This window comes from Mustela lutreola, chromosome 3 (assembly GCF_030435805.1).
Source record: "Mustela lutreola isolate mMusLut2 chromosome 3, mMusLut2.pri, whole genome shotgun sequence".
In the NCBI taxonomy this organism is placed as follows: Eukaryota; Metazoa; Chordata; class Mammalia; order Carnivora; family Mustelidae; genus Mustela; species Mustela lutreola.
Genome location: NC_081292.1, coordinates 172,753,328 through 172,774,292, shown reverse-complemented (window position 1 = coordinate 172,774,292; position 20,965 = coordinate 172,753,328). Strand labels below are relative to the sequence as shown.

Genomic DNA, 20,965 nt, shown 5'->3' with positions numbered 1-20,965 from the left:
GCTAGCTGGAGTATAAGTTTGGCTACCTCATTGAGAAAGGAGAGGACAGAGAAAGCAAGGAGAAAGCAGAGAGGGCCCGGGTATCTTCTCATGGGACAGTGGGCCTTGACCCTTGCAGGCAAAGAGAGGGGTGGCAGTAAGGAGGGAGGAAGGTTGGGAGAGTGAACCAGGACTGGCTAGTTTTCCTGGGTATAACTATCACTTCAGCACCATGAGTGACAGGAGAGGGGTGTTCCACAGAAAGCCACACTTACATGGATGACTTTTTACACCTGGCAATCATACTAACTACCTTACTTGGCACAGTCATGTTCTTTGGAACTCATCAGTGCAGAGCAATTTTTTTAAAAAGCTTCATCTATTTATTTGTAGTCTACATGTTCCCTATTTTACATGTCTTAAGTCTTTAGTACTAATAGCCATGCTAGTGATTCTTTTATGCAGGTTTGGAAAACCCTTCTCTCAGTATACCTTCATAATATCTTGATAAACTTCCTAAGGGAATACTTTGTAGGGTAGAACATGCTTGACCTTGGGATGTGATTCCTCTCAGGACTCCTCAATAAACATCTCATGGGTCCATTTTTATCTTGAGATTTTTAAAAAACCTTTGGCTATTTGTTATAGCAAAAGCCCCACAAATGAAGGCTTTTTGTGATTGGTTGAAGAAAAAAAAAAAAAAACCTTTCCAGCCTCACCTGATCATAATCTATTTAAAGGAAAGATGAGTTATAGTTGAGTATCTGGAGATTTTTCTCCTGGGATCTGAACTATCCAAATTAGTACCCCAGGATGCCAGCCATGGGCACAGACCTTTAGATAGAAAAAGCATCAAGTGTGTGTCTCTGACCCCAACATTCAAGAATATCTGAATAATGACAGACCCAAACATGCACATGGACATGACTCACTCTTTCTTTGGATACAATCAAAACATAAATCAGATACTACATTCTTCTGGGATGTATTTAAAGTCAACCCTTTGGGCTATCTCTAACCCTGTGCCTTTTAGAACTTGGACATCAATTTCTATAAATTCCCCTTCATTGAGTTAGTTTTGGTATCCTTGCTCATTTTTGCCACCACTTTCAGCACAAATATCTTCTTTCAGGTTTAGGGTTTGGGGAAGCTATCTGACCTGTAGATTCCCCCATGAAATCTCCCTTGAAACCTTGTATTACTGCCTTTTATCTCTGTCTCTTTACTAAAGGAAATCTTCAGCATCTTCATTTAATCTGTATTTCTTTTCTGTAAGCATTGATTTTCTCATCTGTAAAGTGGGGATAGTATTAGTTCCTGTTTGATAATTTGTTCTAAGGATGAAGTAAGCTAATAGAGGCAAGGTCTAAGGATAGTTCTTGACAGAAAAGAAGCACCTAGTAGATGTCTAATTTCACTATTTTTCTCACCAAGTTGCTTCAGAAATCTACAAAATACTATTTCAAATTTATTTGGAGATAATAGTAAAAGAAATATAGGATGAATCTCAGTTAAGTATCATCTTTGTAACTAAGTCTAGGCCAGGGTTCAGCAAACTATGGCCCACAGGACAAATACAGCCAATTGGCTGTTTGTAAGTAAAGTTTCATTGGAATACAGCCACATCTTTCATTTCCATATTATCTACAGATGCTTTCATAATACAACAGCAGATTTGAATAGTCACAACAGCAATTAGGTACCTTAAGTATTTACTATCTCTTAGTTTACAGGAAAAAGTTCCTGACTCCTGATTCATTGACACATTTGTTACATTTCTTCAAGTACTAGACAGGCTTCTGAAAAGTTACATTTGAATGGTATTTTTGTAAAACACTACCATTTGCAATGTAATGTTATAAACAAGAGACATTTGTGTTATTTTTTTACTTTCTCAGGGAGAAAACCAGTCATCACCAGGTCTTTGAGAAGAGGCAGAAAAAGAGGTAAAAGGAAGTAAATAATATACTTTTAATAATTAAGTATCTAAATTCTTATTTTATACTCTGTGTTTTGAGTGATCAATCAGTTTACTTAATTGCCTTTTTGAATAAGTAACAAATTTTAGGATAGTCAATGGCCCTGGTTAACTTCAACAACAAGACAAGATGATATAATACCCATTCCATTGATTAGCCAGTTGATCTGAGAGACCCCAGGCCTTCTTGGACATGTAGAGGGCTTCTATTACTACACTGATAACTTTTGAGGAAGGAAATATAAGGAAAAATATAAAATATATGACTTTCATGATATTTAACTGACCGTCCTCTTGCCCACATAGAGAGCCACAGGTTGCCCATCAAGGGGGACCCTAGGTGGCAATACAAGACTTATGTCCTAATTTCCAAACTTCTTTTGGTTGTGTGACTTTGGATTATCATTTGTGGGTTTTGGTTTTGTTTTTTGGCCTCAATTTCCTTCTCTGTAAATGGGTGGGTGACAGGTGAATTAGACTGAGTGACCTTCTAGGCCCACTCCAGCTCTAACAGAACTAACTCTGAAAGGACCATGGCCACCCATACTTCCCATTCCATAGAGAAGCCCCAGTTTGTGTTTTTAATGAATCCCCCTCAGTTTTGATCAGAAAGGCAGGAGCACCTGCCTCTGAAGGTGTTCCTTCATTTTAAGACTTGCAATGCCTCCTTCAGCAGAATCAGATCCCAGTGCCCCCACCCAAGGTATGTGCAGAGGTCCCCTCCCTGAGTAATTTGCACTTCTAGCACACTCTACTCTGAGTTTCCTTTTTAGCGACAGAGAAAGCTCACATGAAGGAGAAGTGAAACAAGCAGAGAGCAAGGAGAGAAGAGAGACACTGCCCCAGCTAGATGCCCCATTGCGATCTGGCTTTCTGTCCCTGAGCTGATTCCTCAAGACAAAACTAAAAGTGGAGAATTTTATCTCCAGCTACACAACTTCAAAGCAATAATACAAAAGGAGTAAAATCACGGCACAATGGGGAGTTGTGGTCAACAAATTTGGAGATTCAGACACCTCTGCACAAAGCTTTTAATGTAGGGTTTCAGAGAATGACATTATTTTTGTGCTCCTAATCTGCCATAAGAGAAAGACCTAGAAGGGTAATGAGTTCAGGGGGAAAGCCCTCCCATACATTTTAAATTATAAAAGAAAGATCTCAAGATGGGTGTGATCAAAACAGTGCACAGTTGTTCAGAAAAATGGAATGAAAAAAATAATGCTTCTTTACAGGTCCAAGAATTCCCAGAGATACACGTATAAATTTTTACCTTCTGGAACTTCCTGTGACCTGTGGAGAGGCAAAGGGGACTTTATATAAGGAGAAAATGATACAAGGTGGGTTTCATGATCTTCTGTGCTTTTTAACTGGAAAATACCCATGTTCCATGCCCAGTGTGGATCCCAATGCAGGACTCAATCTCACGACCCTGAGATCCTGACTTGATCCAAAATCAGGAGTCAGATGCTCAACCTACTGAGCCATGCAGGTGCCCCCTAAATATGAGAAATAACTAATTTCCATTAGCTGGATGGTCAATATTGTGCAAGAGGAAGAAGATGTGTGACAACAGCTGCCACATGGTCACCCATGGGACCTCGTCTGTCCCCTCTGAAACTCAGCCTGGCTCTCAGAGAAGGGGAGGAAAAGAATCCTCCTCATTCATCGTCAGAGCCATTCAGATTTTCCTCTTTTGAATATACTGAGATACTTTTTAAAAATAAATGTTGGTGCTAATTCTTGTCTTTGTTGCACAAACATCAAAGACATAGGTACACAGGACCAGGAGCTTTCTTCCACCCTTGCCTTCCAGGCTGCCTGTGGGCAACTGAAAGTCATGTCAGTTATCCTGCTGTAGATTCAGAGCCCAAGACATGTGGCCCAGGTCCATGGCGGAGACTACATCCTGGAGGTTCTGCAGTCGGGGGCAGGGGTTACTCCTGGCAACTCCTTGTTTTGGTCTCACAGGAACCTCAGAGAAGTGTATACAGGGTGTGGATGGAAGGTGGTTCACCCTCAGGGAATTTGAAGTTGAAGGAAAATACTCACGATCCAAGAACTGGAAGACAAGTGTGAGATGTGGTGGATTCACCCTGAAAGACCTGATTAAGGTATCCCAATGACACGTGGCTTATGTCCAGGGTTTAGTGTTATTGTTCACCAGCTCCATCATTCATTATCAGAATTTCTCAGTGTCCAGAAAACTGTCGCGATGCCCACAGGGCATGTGTTACCTACTAACATTGTACTCAGAAGCATCTTGGCTGCTTTATATTATAACTTAATCCTCTAAATGCATGAGCTCTTATCCTTTTGAAGGTGGAACAGTAAATTGTGGCCCTGATGGGGCCATAAATCATCACCACTGTGTAATGGGGTCACAGGAACGTAATTTAAATTGGGGGGTTTCTTAGACTTTGGAGGCTGGAGGAAGGAGTCTGGACCCTTCCTTTAATCATGGAGGAATCACGGGGAGTTTTGGGACTAACACAGGTGAAACACTGTTTTAGAAGTATTAGTCTGATCAGAGAATGCACGATGGGTTGGAGGATGGAGAGTGGCAGCCATGAAGACCTCACCTGACCTTTACGGCCTCTGGGCCTGAGCCACCCCTTCTCAGCCTTCAAGGCCCAACTCAAACAGCACTCTCACTACACTGGTTTCCTGAGGCTGCTCCCTTTACAACCTGGGTGGCTTAAAACTATACAAATCCATTATCTGAACAGGTCGGGAGGCTGGAAATGTGAAATTGGTTTCACTGGGCTCAAGTCAAAGTGTTGTCAGGGCTGGTTCTTTCTGGAGCCTTCCAGGGAGAATTTGTTCCTTGCCTTTTTCAGCTTCTGGAAGTTGTCTGTGTTCCTTGGCTTGAGGCCCTTCTTGGCATCACTGCAACATCGTGTTCTATCATTACATCTCCTACTCCTCACTCTAACCCTCCTGTCTCCCTGGCAACAGGATGCTGGTCATTACATTGGCCCTGCACAGATAACCAGAATGATCCCCCCATTGCAGGATCCTTAATTTAATTACATCCATAAAGTCCTTTTTACCACTGAAGTTAACATATTCAGAGGTCTGGGGTTTAGGGTCTGACCAACTTTGGGGGCCATTATTCAGCCTACTGTACTCACCCATCTCTGGATCCCAAAACACTCTGTCAGAGCATGGTTTACTCTTCATCATCTGCACCCATTCTGTAAGGCTCATCCTACTTGTCTCCCCAAAGGCCTAGACACCTTTGTGTGCCCAGGGTCACTGATGGGGCCTACCCACTGTCCGTCCCTCCCCAGGTATGTGGCCGTGGAGTAGTTGTAGCATGTGAGGTATAGACACACAAGCTAGAAAGTTCCCGGAGGATGGAAAGGAGGCAGTGGGTGCAGAAGACATGGTGAGGAAAAGCCTGGTGAGGCTATGAGGAAAACAAGAGAGGATGCAATTTTTAAAGCTTATCTTATCTAGTCTGGGTAAGAAAGAACACTGTGTTACAGGTTTGGAGAGGGACATTATTTTCCATGAAGACACCTTGAATTTGGGTTGACAGTGGGACCTATCTGGAGGGCAGGTGGAATGCCAAGCTCTCAGAGTAGAAACAAAGACCCATTATAGCATTAATCTTATTTCTCTTTCAGAAAAAATATCTACCAGAACCACCAAGAAGAAGAAGAAGAAAAGTAATTATCACATGACTTTCTGCCAGTGTCTTGCCCCCTTGGGATGGATAATAGCCGTGTGTCGCTTGGCGAAGCTAACAACCCAGATGGCGTTCTCTCCCTTTCTTTTGTATCTTTCCTCTGCTTCACATGCACATGTGCATTTCCACAGTGAGTCCTTCTCCAAGGGATCCTTCTTTAAGGGAACATTCACTCCCTTTATGGAGATACCACCTTAGAGAACAGAGAGATTGGAAGGCTGATGTGCCAGGGGTGAGACACTGCTAACCCAGAAGATCTGCTTTGTGGAGAGACTACACCAGAGAGATAGTTTTGGAGCTGGGTGTCTGCATGAAAGCATCAGGGCTCACCAGAGGGGCTTTGTAAACCTCATTTCCATCTATGGAGGTGAATTCTCTTTCCCTCAAAGTCGCATGTGGAGTTCATGGACTAGTGGTTTCCATGGTGCATGGATTCCAAGGAAGGAGGTAGGATAGTTGGTGTTTTCCATGTCCTCTCCAAGAGCAAGTGCAAGAAAGAACCTGTGTGGTGCAAAAAAAGGAGATGGAAGAGCTTCCATTTTCTTAACCTCCAATAGAAGTCCCCTTGGTCCATCTCTGCTGTACAAAAAGTCACAGTCTTCACAAAGTTGGTTTCTGGGGCTACCTGCTCCACTGACTTTATGCTAACAACTCTGTCACAAGGGCCTGCACCCACTGGGTTTTCTGGAGAAAGACACATTATTTGCTTAAGAGTAAACATTTCAGGACGCCTGGGTGGCTCAGGTGGTTAAGTGACTGCCTTCAGCTCAGGTCATGATCCCAGGATTCTGGGATCGAATCCTGCATCGGGCTCCTTTCTCAGCAGGGAGCCTGCTTCTCCCTCTGCCTCTGCCTGACACTCTGCCTGCTTGCGCTCTCTCTCTAACAAATAAATAAATAAATCTTGGGGAAAAAAAAAAGAGCAAACATCTCTATCTAGTGCTAGGGAGTCAAAGGTGACTCAGCCCGTGTTTGTCAATTGAGTTGGCCATCTCCCATCCCTTTATCACAGATGCCATCTCCATCTGGACTTACAACTCTTAAGGTGTCCCTACCTCCATTCTCAAAGCATCTCTGCAGAGGGCCTTTTCCTTCCCCAGTCCCTAGGCTTCTGTCCCTTGCACCATCAAATGAGAGGTGGTACTATTGGCAGTTTCCCTGCTCATAAGATTCCAGTTAAACCTGATGGTGGTAGCTGAGGTGTTCCAATATAGTAAGACAGAAAAGTCCATGCTAATCTTTATTTTATTTTATTTATTTTTTTGACAGAAAGATAACAAGTAGGCAGAGAGGGAGGCAGAGAGAAGGGGGAAATCAGGCTCCCTGCTGAGCAGAGAGCCTGATGCAGGGCTCAATCCCAGGACCCTGAGATCATGACCTGAGCCAAAGGCAGAGGCTTAACCCACTGAGCCACCCAGGCACCCCATCCATGCTAATCATTTACCGGTTACTAAGAAACTTCATCTCCTGAGTGACAGCTGTGTTCATTTGTTTGTGCCCTTCTGTACCCATTCAACAAACACCTGTGGCACAAGCGTTAAGCACTAAGCATATGCTTGGTCAGTGGCAGCGCACAGGAGGGCAAAGTGACAGATCCAAGGGACTGTTTCAACTTTATTGTCTAACGTGGAATAATAACTGTTGGGATGGGGTGGGGGTTACTACACCACTCTAGTGGTCTAGCAGTGGCATGGCTACCTCCCAGGTCATTGTACTCTGGATCACACCAAGTGGCTTATCTGTGGCCTCACTGCCTCGGGCAGGAGGTAGAAGCTAGGCAGCCGTTCTTCCAAACTGAAGGAGGCCAAGTCATTCCACAGATATCCAAGATCAATGCATCCTTTTGGGATTCAGGAGAAAGTGCAGAGATGTTTAGCTTTAGGAAGAAGACAAACAGGACTGGGGACCTTAGATCCATTTTATTTTCAGGACTAGGCCCTGGGTGAGCTGCAGAAGACAGTGGGGTTCTTTGGGACACATGCACGGTGTTCAGGACGCTGGGTGGTGTGGTCACTGGGGGCCATGGATAGTCAGTCCTCAGCTTGAGTCCCTCACTGCAGCTCCAACTCCAGCTGCGGAATCCAGGACCAGGCTCCCTGCGTGGCTTCACAAAGGCCTGCTTTGGGAAGAGCAGTCAGAGAATGGAGCTTGCATTGGGCCAAACTGACAGTGACATAAAATTTCATGATTTTTTTATTCTCCAGTTAGACATACAGACCCATAAACACAGATATAAAGTAAAGGGAGGGCTGTGGCATGAATCCTTTGTATAAAGAAGTTCACTCAAATGCGTGGTTAGTGAAAAAATCATATTCAATATTGTCACTCAATCTTTCTTCCTTTTCAGCAGACAACACCAGAGCCTAGCAAGGACTTTTTTGACCCTTATGTAAGTACTGACTCCCCCACCTGTGACCTCAGTATAACCCAGGCCTTGTCCCTCCATATATTACCTGTGTCATTGCGGCGTTTTCCTGAAGCATGTTCAGACTCGGTTGGAGTGTGTCCTTGTGTGTGACAAGCAGAGAACAAACGTATCATCCACCCCAGGGAGATGATTTTGGAGTTGGTGTCTCTGCGTGAAACTTCCTTTCCATTTGTTCAGGGAAAGTTCCCTGTTCCCTTATTTCCCCTTGAGAGTAGGTATGGGAGGCAGAGTGCTAGACCACTGGGGTCTCTAGAGCCAGGACTTTAAGTGGTAATAACTAAGGCTGGCCTGCCCATGACAGATAAGGAGCGAATCTGAGAGAAGAACAGTATTTTAAAGAAGGTAATAAGGAAGGAAAGGAAGATCATCAACATCCACTCTTAGATAGAAGCAGAGCTAAGAAGGTTTGAAACATCCACCAGAAGGAACAGGCTGGGCCAAGCTGGCAAGTTCAGGGGCAGACCCTGTCCCCAGCCCTGCAGAGAAATGTACATAGGGCAAGTGGGTGATACAGATAAATATCACAGGGTCCTTTATGGAGACCTGGAGCCCATCTCAAGGAAGCTGTCAGGAACCTGAACTGGCTAAGATGGAAATTATCAACACGTAGCAAATCGCAGACATTTTTACTCAAACTGCTTGGCTAGTGCTTGACTATATATGGACCCTTATGATCTAAAGACCCTGCTTACTACGGCTGCCTGCATTAAAGTCTGCCAACATCACAAAGGACCCCTCCCTCTAAGCCAAATCACACTTTGGTTGCTTTCATTGCAACAAGATGGGAATTTTGGGCCGAATCACTTTTTTGCACCACTCCAGGGGGGCTCTCACTGTAGAATGATGTGCAGCTGTACTGATAAGGGATGCTTATGGAGAGAGGATTAGAAAAGGGTTGCCATGCCCTCCTGGTCCTCTAGCATTGCCCAGCATGATCTAGATGCAACCACATGACTTTGATTCCTCTGCTGGAGGTGGGACCCTTGTATAGTGGAATAGCTCTCATCTCTGAGGTCTTCACAGCCTTTCTGATAACTGGAATGGACATGGAGGGTTATTCCCACAGCTCACAGCCAAGCCCTCTGTGAAGATAAAAAGGCAACACTTCTTCCTCTTTTTTTTAAAATTATGTTATGTTAGTCACCATAGAGTACATCATTAGTTCTTGGTGTTGTGTTCATGATTCATTGTTTGTGTATAAACCTCAGTGCTCCATGCAATCCATGCCACACTCATCTATCCCCCGACCCTCCTCCCTTCTAGAACCCTCAGTTTGTTTCCCAGAGTCTCCTAATAAGAATGTCCACACTCCTTTTCATAGCCTTTCTGTGGCAGATTTTGTAGACTGATAATGACTCTACTCATAGCTCCCACACTTTGCCAGAAGAAATCCCACCAGACCTTGGGCTCCCAACCTTGGCCGCACATGGCAATCAACTGGAGGTTCCACCCACAGAGGTTCTGATGCTAGTGTTCTAAGGATCAAGATTTTCCAAAGCTCCTCTGGTGGTTTTAATACACGGCCAAAGTTGTGGGCCATGTGGGCCAGGGCGGTTCAGTCTGCAGTGTCCATCTGAATTTCCTGGGCTTCTGATTCATTGAGTGAGGGATGGCGCCTGAGAATTTACACTTCCAGCATGATTCAGTGGACATTGCTTCTGCTGATCCAGAAACCTGCTTTAGAAGCCAGAGCTCTCCACTAAGGACTGCACCTGAAAACCATCTAGGTTTTCATTTTTAAAACAAACTGCCAATATCCTTCCCACTTGTTGACACAAACAATCAAAATCACATGCAACTAATTGAATCTCTGAGGATGTGGCCTCGGGCATCAGAATATTTTTTAAAGCTCCCCAAGTGATTCTATTGTACAGCAGGTTGAGAACCAATGCCAAGCAAAAGGACAAATTTCTTGCTAAAAAGATTAAAAAGATATATGTTGAGTTTGTGGGCTTCGTAGATTATAGGCCTTCCAACACAAGATTGGCAAGTTTGTTAATTCTTTCTCAGGGCCTACTTATAGTGCACCTCATAAAATAATGGTCCAGAAACCTCCACCCAGCAGTGGTCAGCATCCATGGGTGTCATCTGTTATGATAAAAAAGAGAAATATTTACATGGTCCATACCAGGCCCATGTGGGGTTGTATACAGGGATGTCCCTGACAGGATATTCCATACATTTTCCCTTTCAAAGTGTGTGGACAAGATACAGACCCTAGAATTCCCTCTTATGTGTGATTTTTGTTTCTCTTCTTATATTGAATTTATAGATGGAAAGAATTTATAAATTGAGATATATCCCAATTCACCTCAGCTCACTGGGTACATGGATGATATTCTGATTGTTATGATTTAGAACCTGAAAAAAGGCTGCTGTGCTTTGGCTAATAAGACAGTGTTGTAAGTAGGACATCTGCGTCCTCGTGGTCATAGACCTCATAGAAGCATTGAGAAGAAGATGGGACTGGCAGGATTGGCAGGACTGGTGATGAATTGGATACCTGAAAAAAAGAAACAAATATCTTCTCCCATTCCGTGGATTGCCTCTTTGTTTTCTTGACTGTTTCCTTTGCTGTGCAGAAGCTTTTAATTTTGATGAAGTCCCAAAAGTTTTTTTCACTTTTGTTTCCTTTGCCTTCGAAGACATATCTTGAAAGAAGTTGCTGTGGCTGATATCGAAGAGATTACTGCCTATGTTCTCCTCTAGGATTCTGATGGATTCCTGTCTAACGTTGAGGTCTTTTATCCATTTTGAGTTTATCTTTGTGTCGGTGTAAGAGAATGGTCCAGTTTCATTCTTCTATATATAGCTGTCCAGTTTTCCCAGCACCATTTATTGAAGAGACTGTCTTTTTTCCACTGTATATTTTTTCCTGTTTTGTCGAAGATTATTTGACCATAGAGTTGAGGGTCCATATCTGGGCTCTCTACTCTGTTCCACTGGTCTATATGTCTGTTTTTATGCCAGTACCATGCTGTCTTGGTGATCACAGCTTTGTAGTAAAGCTTGAAATCAGGTAACGTGATGCCCCCCGTTTTATTTTTGGTTTTCAACATTCCTTAGCGATTTGGGGTCTCTTCTGATTCCATACAAGTTTTTGGATTATTTGCTCCAGCTCTTTGAAGAATACTGGTGGAATTTTGATCAGAATGGCATTAAAAGTATAGATTGTTCTAGGAAGTATAGACATTTTAACAATGTTTATTCTTCCGATCCAAGAGCATGGAATGGTCTTCCATCTTTTTGTGTCTTCTTCAATTTCTTTCATGAGTGTTCTGTAGTTCCACTACTGGATATTTACCCCAAAGATACAGATGTAGTGTAAAGAAGGGCCATCTGTACCCCAATGTTTATAGCAGCAATGGCCAAGGTCGCCAAACTGTGGAAAGAACCAAGATGCCCTTCAACGGACGAATGGATAAGGAAGATGTGGTCCATATACACTATCAAGTATTATGCCTCCATCAGAAAGGACAAATACCCAACTTTTGTAGCAACATGGATGGGACTGGAAGAGATTATGCTGAGTGAAATAAGTCAAGCAGAGAGAGTCAATTATCATATGGTTTCACTTATTTGTGGAGCATAACAAATAGCATGGAGGACATGAGGAGATAGAGAGGAGAAGGGAGTTGGGGGAAATTGGAAGGGGAGGTGAACCATGAGAGACTATGGACTCTGAAAAACAATCTGAGGGTTTTGAAGGGGCGGGAGTGGGAGGTCAGTGTACCAGGTGGTGGATATTATAGAGGGCACGGATTGCATGGAGCACTGGGTGTGGTGCAAAAATAATGAATACTGTTATGCTGAAAATAAATTATAAATAAATAAATAAATAAATTTAAAAATATTATACATATAGATGAACACCAAAATTGTGTGAAAACGGATGAATTCTCTGATCTTCCTCCAATACATATTTGTGAGAAATATGTGTTTCATTTTTCTGACATTTGTTTAGATGACAACCTGACTTTTCTACACAAAAGTTAAATAAGCCAAATAAAGATCAAGAGACAATATTTAAAAAAAAAAAAAAGAAGAAGAAGAAGAAAAAGAAGCAGAGGCTTAGAAAAAAATCCAAGAGAGTATAATATCATGGAACAAAGCATAAAGAGTGTTTCTAGAAGGAAGAGGAGGAATGGTGCTCCCTGTCACCTCCTCACTTCCTCATCACCACCAAGAGTCCCAACCACCCATAGCTGGGTTGGCCAGCAACCCCCCCCCCCCCGCAATCTGTGCATTATTCTCTACCTAGATTGTCACAAGAGGATATAAACCCTTCTTCCAATCCATGGTGTAGACAGGATATTTTCATCTAAGTGTAGAGCTGCCACGCATTGGATGAAATGTTTCCCTATCACATAGTCTTCTTCAGTTGGCCCTCTAGCTGTTCAGGCGGTCCCAGGAGAAGAGCCAGGTGCTCATCCTTCTGGGAATTTCTGCAGCACAGGCACACTCTTACATAGAAATTGTAGTATGTCGGGATTCACATGTTATTCACACAGATTATCATACACACACACACACACACACCAGGAAAACAATGTGATTTCTTTACCTACCAATGGGCTTATTCCTTGACCAAGTCTTATTTTGGTCTATTAACTCCATTGTTTTTAACACACATTTGTTTCTCCACAATACTTAGATACAAACACTATCAAATGTTTAACTTCACTCAAGAAAATTAAATCTGGGGGTGCCTGGGTGGCTCAGTGGGTTAAAGCCTCTGCCTTCAGCTCGGGTCATGATCCCAGGGTCCTGGGATTGAGCCCCGCATTGGGTTCTCTGCTTGGCAGGGAGCCTGCTTCCCTCTCTCTCTACCTGCCTCTCTACCTACTTGTGATCTCTGTCTGTCAAATAAAATAAACTTTAAAAAAAGAAAATTAAATCTGGCTTAAGGTCTCACATATTATGATTGGTGAAAAATCTAGCATTAACCAATTTTGTGGCTCCTTTACAATATATAGTATAGTATAGGTCTTCCATGTGCTCAGAAAATAAAGGTATGTCCTAGGCCTTCAGTTGTGGTGGTCACTTATCACAATCTGTGGCCATTTGGGGATGGCACCTCCACACCTTACATGCCGAGCTAAATCATGGGACCTCTTACCCCAGGCTCCCAGAGCCAAAGAGCTCTGTCCTCCCTGGCATCCACCTGGTAATCTGTATCTACGTCTTTCCAAACCAGAGGTATGTCACTGGCCCAGGGGTCCTCCAGGCACAGAACTCATAGTGCAGGAACTCCCCCCCAGGCCCTTCAAATCATGGGAAACTTATGGCCAAGAAAATAGGATGTAGTGATATGTCAGAAGTGTAATCTCTTACATTAAATCCTCGGTAAATCCCTCTTCAGTGAGTCAATTAGATGATGCAATAACTAGATAAGACACTGTGTTATATTCCCGAGCCAAGTTTTGCCAGCAAAATAATAAATTCCTCAGATTATCTTTAATTCATCTTCTTTTGTGGTTGTTGCTAGTCTGTGTCAGAATCTTTGACTTCATAAAGAGAACTTTAATGGTCTAATATCCACTTCCTCCCAAACTTCACTGCAGACCAGAATGTCTTCTTCCAAAATCTTCACTCAGTGTTATTTCTTAATATTTTGAGAAGAGAAATCTACAAGCGTCCTCCAGACTCAAGCAAAGACCATGGATTCTAGAGTCTCAATGTATCAACCTTCTGGGATCTCACTAATTCCAATGATGTCTGCATTACCTCCCCTTCTAGCCGGGAAACTCAAATATATGTGAGGTGTGCCGTCGACCTGGAAAGCTGTTCTGCTGTGATACTTGTCCAAAGTCCTTTCATGAGACATGCCACATCCACCATATAGATGTTAACCGGTTAGTGAGCCCTGGCCCCTTCTCGCCCTCCCTTCCTGTGGCACAGCTCCTCCCACTCTGCGCACTCAACTGGCAGTGTTTGTCTCTGGTTGTATGTGTCCTGAGGCAGAGGGAGCAAGTCTTACAGTATCAATATCCATTGTAGAACAGTGTTAGCAGCAATAGATTAATGGTAAGCAAAAACTCTGCAAGTGTCACCCCCACATCTCCCACTTGGTTCTCAGACCTAGGCACTTTGAGGGGGAGATGGCATCATACATAGGGTGCTGGTTTAAAGCATATATCACCTGCTCTGGGAACATCAAAAAGCTGAAAAATTTGGGACTGTGATGAGCCTTCAGATAACCATGGATGCTATATTTATTTTGCCTTAAAATGTATTTTGAGGGAGCACCTGGGTCGTTCATTGGGTTAAGCCTCTGCCTTCAGCTCAGGTCATGATCTCAGGGTCCTGGGATCGAGCCCCATGTCGGGCTCTCTGCTCAGCAGGGAGCCTGCTTCCCCTCTCTCTCTGCCTGCCTCTCTGCCTGTCAAATAAATAAATAAAAATCTTTTCTAAAAAATGTATTTTTGGTCAGAGATGATGGTAAGAGGGATAGCATGAAGGTTGATAAGGCATTCTGTAAGTGATAGTGTAGGCAGAATTTCTGTGACCAAGGAGGATGGATGATTTCCATCAGGATTGTGTCTGTCCCTATGAAGACAGAACATTGCACCCTTGGTACTGGGAGAGTCTAATGTAATCCAACTGCTCCAAGGCAGTTCCCAAGGAATAGTGTCATCTTAGGGACTCTGCATAAAGCTCTGCAGTTGGGTATGCTGCAGAGGCAGAAGACAGGTCTTTATTGCTGTGCCCATGTATATCCCCATCCTCACACCACGGGTACTCGGGAATGGGCCCCTTGAGCAAGCACTGGAGTAGCCAAGGAGAGAGGAGGCAAATGACATATCTAGGAAGGATCACTGTATCCTCTTGATTTTTTAAAAAAGATTTTATTTATTTGACAGAGAGAGATAGTGAGAGAGGGAAAATAAGTGGGGGAGTGGGAGAGGGAGAAGCAGGCTTCCCACTGAGCAGGGAGCCCAATGCAGGGCTCAATCCCAGAGCCCTGGGATTAGGACCTGAGCCGAAGGCAGGCGCTAATGATTGAGCCACCCAGGTGTCCCTGTATCCTCCTGATTATCAAGAACCCTTCAGCACAGGGAGTTTAGCAGAGAAGAATGGCAGAGGCATTGAATGTAGAGTCAAATGGCAGATGTCTGACACTACTCTGTTCATAGATTTCTTTCCAAGAAGTTTCTGCAGCACAGATTCTAGGCTTAGGTATGGCAGTGCCAGAGGAGAGGATGCCTATAACTCTGGGCTTACTCAGCAAAGTTGAGAAACAAGAGCTGGTTTACTTTTACTGTAGTCTGATGGCTCACTAAGGCCCAAGACTCCAGTGCTGAAGGTACCAATTTCCAATTCTCAATTTTAAATGGCAGGGCTCATATCTGAGCCCATAGTGGCTCAGTTAGGAACTCTTAAGTTTTGAGATGAATGAAAGACTATCATCCACCATGGCAGCTCACTCAACAAACTGTCAGTCCTGCTACCACTATAAATGGGAGGGGTATCTGCCAGCTATGCCCAAATGGGGCTCTAGCACAGAGGCAAGTTGGATACAGTGTGGAAACCACCAGTCATTCCTGAACAGAGGACTTTAGCAGCTGTAGAAACAGTAGCTGAGTCACAGAAAATCTATCTTTGCTGACCTTATGCCCAACTTCTCAGGGAACCATGGAGTTGCCTCTTCTGCATGATAAAGGCTCTTCAACCAAGTCAGCAATGTCACCAGATATCTGAGGTCTTACAGAGGCGGATGGTGCCTGAGGAACAGTTGGTGAGTTGAAATACAGACCTGAACTCTCCTCCTTTCTGTTGACTTGAGAGAAGCAGCACAGTCTTGCAGGGCTGGAGGGATGGTGCCCAGGGGTGAACAGCTGTCCCCGGCTGTGCTTTGATTCCCATGACCTAACACTAAAATTTGTATTCCACAGAAAATTCTCATTCCATGTTTGTTTCATAGGTCACAGGTTTGGGAGCCATCCATTTTGTCTGAGCATGTATATTTCATTCTCTCCAAGATGCTTCTCACTTAAAATCTCCTCTCTCTTTTGCAGAAATGTGAATTTGTCCTCTTGAAGGTCTACTGCTGTTCAAAAAGCCCCTTTTTTGCCTCAAGACCACATTATGTAAGTAACAGCAACAAAGCCCGAAACCGGCATTGTCAAATTTGGGATATGGGTCCAGTGAGCCCACTCATCACTATCTCCATCTTGTTGATGGACATCTGAGTCAGCTTACTTAGACCTTGGCCCCTTAAGCTGCTACCATAAAGTACCATGGACAAGGCAGCTCAAAGAGTAGATATTTATTTCTCCCAGCTCTGGAGGCTGGAAGCCTGAGATTGGGGTGCCTGTGTAATCCTGCAGACTGCCAACTTCATTTTGTGTCTTTACATGATGGAAAGAGAGGGAGAGAGCTCTGTGGGGTCATTTTTATAAGGGTACTAATCCCATTCATGAGGCTCATCCTCACAGTCTAATCATGTCCCAAAGGCCCAGCCTCCTAATACCATCACACTATGGGTTAGGATCGCAGCATAGGAATTTGGGGAGGACACAAATACTCGGTCTATAACAGGGGGTGGACTTGAATTGTGCTCACAGCCTGCCCTTCCGCACCTCTGTCAACAGAGTAACAATGCATCTCATGGCCCAACAAAACTCATGTGGTTAAACAAAATCAAGAAAAAGCTGAATAAGAAACTGTACCTCCGAGTGAAGGGGTTCGTGCAGGACATGTGTCTCATCTTTGAGAACCACAGGGCTTTTTACAAGGTGAGTGGTTCCCTCTACATACCTCTTTCTTTCCATTAAGCCACTTTGCTATTCATCCTCTTGTATCAGGTAACTGTTACCGTTTCCCTCAACGTGTGGCAAACCGACACACATGCAAATGCTGGAATATTCTAAAAACCCCGGAGGGCCAAGGTGTGGAAACAGTAACAGATCAGGTCTCCTTGCAGACATTACCTTAGGGCTATCCTAACTCACCCTGACAATGGGCCCCCCCAGATCCCTAGTCGTAGAGTGTGCGCATGCACTGTTTGCTGTTGCCGGCTGTGCACCTGCTCTCTGGAGTCCAGGATCTCAGCAATGCGTAGGCAGGGGCTTCCCCCTCACACCTGGACATCTCTGTCCCTATCTCCACTGGTTCCCAGTGCTGCAATTCGGAGGCAGAGCATGGGAGGTTGATTACAGGCAGAACCTACGGGGCCATAGTGCTGGGAGGGGCATCTCTGTAGCAGCGGGTCTTCCGACATCACTCCCCTGGACAAGGGCATTTTAAAGGCAACTCGTATTTCTCTTTTCTAAAGGAAGATACCAAATCGAATTTCTCAAATTTCAAAATCTTGGATTTCTTTACTTTCGAATTTCTTAACACTATATCCAAAAGTTAACAAGGATTATCTCAAGGGATGAGGGAGAAGGAGGGACGCTATGAATTTGCCTTCAACATTTCTGTACCATTGTAGTGCTGTAAGTCATAAATGCTGTATTTGAAACTATAGCCACTGGTATTTTTTTAAAAAATTAACAATAAATTTCTGATGAAGAATTAGACTATAATACAGTATTCTTTTTTGCATCTCTATCCTCCAGATAAAGAGAAATGATCAAGCTATCTGGGAACATAATACTCCTAACTGTATTAATTCTCACTTAACATTTGGGTAGTCTAAAATGAAGCTCTGGATTATATGAAACATGGAGAGCTCAAGCTCTGTTGCTATGGCCATTCTCATTTTTTCTCTTTGTTTTTTCAGGACAACCAGAAATTTATCAAGCTTGGATTTCAGCTAGAGGACATATTTATGAATACTTTTGGAAACATTTTTGCAATTCAGGAAATAAGAGAGCACAGTTTTCAGTTGGATCCCACTCTTTCCTAAAGTAGCCCACCCCTCACCCCCAACAGTTTTTTTTTAATGCTCACATATCTTTATTTTTTTTTATTGTGTTACATCAATCATCATACAGTACATCATTAGGTATTTTATTTTTTCAGTGTCCCAAAATTAATTGTTTATGCACCACACCCAGTGCTCGATATGTGTGATCCATGCCCTCCTTAAACCCACCACCAGGCTTACCCATCCCTCCACCCCCTCTCCTCTAAAACCCTCCATTTGTTTCCTGGAGCCCATAGTCTCACATGGTTCATCTCCCACTCTGATCTCACATCCCCATCCCTTTATTTTTCCCTTCCTTCTCCTAATGTCCTCCACAGGCAGTAACCTCTCTGTCATGGGCCACAGCCACTTCTTTCAAGACATGTCTCCAAAGGCAAGGGGAACAAAAGCAAAAATGAACTTTTGGGGCTTCATCAAGATAAAAGGCTTCTGCACAACAAAGGAAACAGTCAACAAAACCAAGAGGCAACACACAAAATGGGAGAAGATATTTGCTAATGACACTACAGACAAAGGGCTGATATGCAAGATCTATAAAGAACTTCTCAAACCCCCAAAAGAGTCTTCAGCAGCTACATGATAAGGGACTGTGGTCCCTCCCACTGACAGTTCTGCCTGTTGCTGTGCAGACAGCTTTTTCAAACTTTTTTTGTTGCCATTTTCGTTCATTTATTTTTCTAAATAAAATAAAAAATTATTTTGTCAAGTTCTCTTATTCAATAATTTGGATTGAAATTTACAATAGAAAATATCAGGTCTTCCTATAGGGATGGTATGATGTGCTACTATTTATATGACTCCTTTATTAGGTCCTTAAGGTTTTTTCTTCTTTTCCCCTCTCCACACAGAACTTACTCGTTACTTTCCAGCCACATGCAGTAAGCATGGCTAAATGACTGAGACACTGACCAGTGGACTACGATCAGAAGTGGCATACGTCATTTGCAAGTTGATTCGCAGAAGGGCAGTGAGAATTTCCTGTGTAACCTCTCCTGCCATGTTGATTACAGAGGTCTTGTTTTGAGATGACAGAGCCTAGAGATTGACCCTGCCTGGTCCGTGTATTCACTACTACACCAGGAGGGCTCCCAGATCCACTGTGGCTTTGAGTAAGCAAGAAGAAGACTTTGTTGTCTAAGCCATTTAAACTTGAGGGTTGTGTCGTGCCCATAAGTATAGCCCACCAAGAACTGGCTAATGTATATTGAAAACAAGAGAGAAACACTTGTAGGAGTGGGTTTTAAGGATGTAGGACCAGGAAGGGTAGAATATAAGACTAGAGAATGGAGATTCCATTGATATGGAAGCCATCCCCTCTGATCAGGGCATAAGGCACTGGCAAGGGCATCTGGGCCTGGTCCTGTCTGTGACGGAACTGGCTCCTTGAAGCTTAGACAAAAGGATAGCCTTTAGCAAAGAAGGTGGAGATGCCCCCCAAAGCCTTGGCATAGTACCAAAGAAGGAAACAGAAGGCTCAGAGAGGTAGGAATGTTCACATGGGTATATCACATGAAGACATCCCTGAGACATGCTATATGACTTGTAATCCAGATGAGCCCAGCGGGCATTCCCTTTACAAAACCAGTAAGAAGAACATTCTGTAGACGTGCCAGCAGCTTTGAGGACCCACTTTTGCCTATCCTCTGTAAACCAGAGTGGACACTGATCCACACCCAATCTCCCCCATACCCCTCCTTCTAGTCATGGCCGGGAAGACCACAGAGATCATACCTACAAGCAAGAAACAACTTCTCTTGGGGCATCTGGGTGGCCCAGTCGGTTAAATGTCTGACTCTTGATCTCAGCTCAGGTCTTCATGTCAGGGTCTCAGGGCTGTGAGTTCAAGCCCCAAGTTAGGCTTTCCTGCTGTGTGTGGTGCCTACTTTAAAATAAAAAAAGAAAAGAAGGAAGGAAGGAGGGAAGAAGAAGAAAAAGAATGAGGTGGAGGAGGAGGAGGAGAAGGAGGAGGAAAAGAAGGAGAAGGAGGAGATGAAGAAAGAGGAGGAGGAAAAAGAAACTTCTCTTTTGGCAATTATGAATGTTCAGTTTCTATCTCATATAATAGAAAGCCTCTTTAATAAAGAAGATGAATCTGGATTCTTTGGAATTTATTACCTACTTTTGAATGATCCAGCAAACAACTAGATTTCATGTTTTGTAGAAATGTGGTTAAAGATTGATTTGCACACTAAGAATTCTCATTTGCACATATCTCTCTTCTACCATGTATGTCCAGAATAAAAATAGTTCCAATATCCATGGGGTCTATAAAGAATGAGAGGAAAACAGTAATTTGTACATTGAAACGTGGTAAATCTTGACATTTCACAGTCAGGATTAAGACATTTTGATTATCATTTCTTTCTACCTTTCTAAAGAAAAGAAAGAGCGATGGGATTGAGTTCTAGAAATCAAGGATGGTAATTCTAGTTGTGCTTTTAATTCACTATTTGGCATTACGGAAAGAGAAAGAGGGGAGAACCTTAAACATGTGTGCTTTGGTTTCATCATGTATAAAACAGAGCTATCAACATTTGTTTTGCATTACACCTCATGATTGTGGTGAAGTTAAAATAAGATTCTTTTTGCAAAGTCCTTTGATAAACCACTACTTACTCAATGGCATTGAAAAAGTAGAAATTAGCTCGGTCTGAGATAAAAATCTGCCCTGTCATTCATGAGACTGGAGTAACAGATAGAGAGAAGGCCAGCTGCAAGTTTAATGCGAAACATTTTCCTAAGAACTTGCTGCAGCTGTGAAACATCTTACCTTTCTTTGAATGACTAGAGCTTCCTCACTCACTGAGGAACTTTGTTGTCACAATTGACAAACTATCAGAAACTTGCTGTTGAAATGGTATCAGCAAGGATAAAGCATCTCACCCTTGTTTAGAGGGTCTAAGTTATTTTGGTAAAGAGATGGAATCTTGATATCTAATCCAGGGGCACAGTTTCCAATATGGGAGTTCTAAAGACAATATTCCATATTTTCATAACTTTGTGGTTTTCCAGCAA

General features: G+C 43.2%; 1 protein-coding gene across 26 annotated transcripts in view; it reads left to right on the top strand.

Moving 5' to 3' along the window:
• Positions 1–18,656, top strand: part of SP100 (SP100 nuclear antigen) — a 90,345-nt gene extending 71,689 nt beyond the window's left edge. For 14 of the 26 annotated variants that reach the window (XM_059167763.1, XM_059167760.1, XM_059167757.1 and 11 more), the window contains 10 exons: positions 1,878–1,925; positions 3,190–3,294; positions 3,926–4,068; positions 5,587–5,628; positions 7,996–8,037; positions 13,816–13,931; positions 15,706–15,814; positions 16,095–16,166; positions 16,671–16,814; positions 17,804–18,656. In XM_059167763.1, the coding sequence (XP_059023746.1) occupies positions 1,878–1,925; positions 3,190–3,294; positions 3,926–4,068; positions 5,587–5,628; positions 7,996–8,037; positions 13,816–13,931; positions 15,706–15,814; positions 16,095–16,166; positions 16,671–16,814; positions 17,804–17,929 (947 nt within the window). In that variant the 3' untranslated portion in view covers positions 17,930–18,656. The other 12 variants (XM_059167747.1, XR_009351990.1, XR_009351989.1 and 9 more) reach the window with 12 other exon arrangements.
• The last annotated feature ends 2,309 nt before the right edge of the window (positions 18,657–20,965 follow it).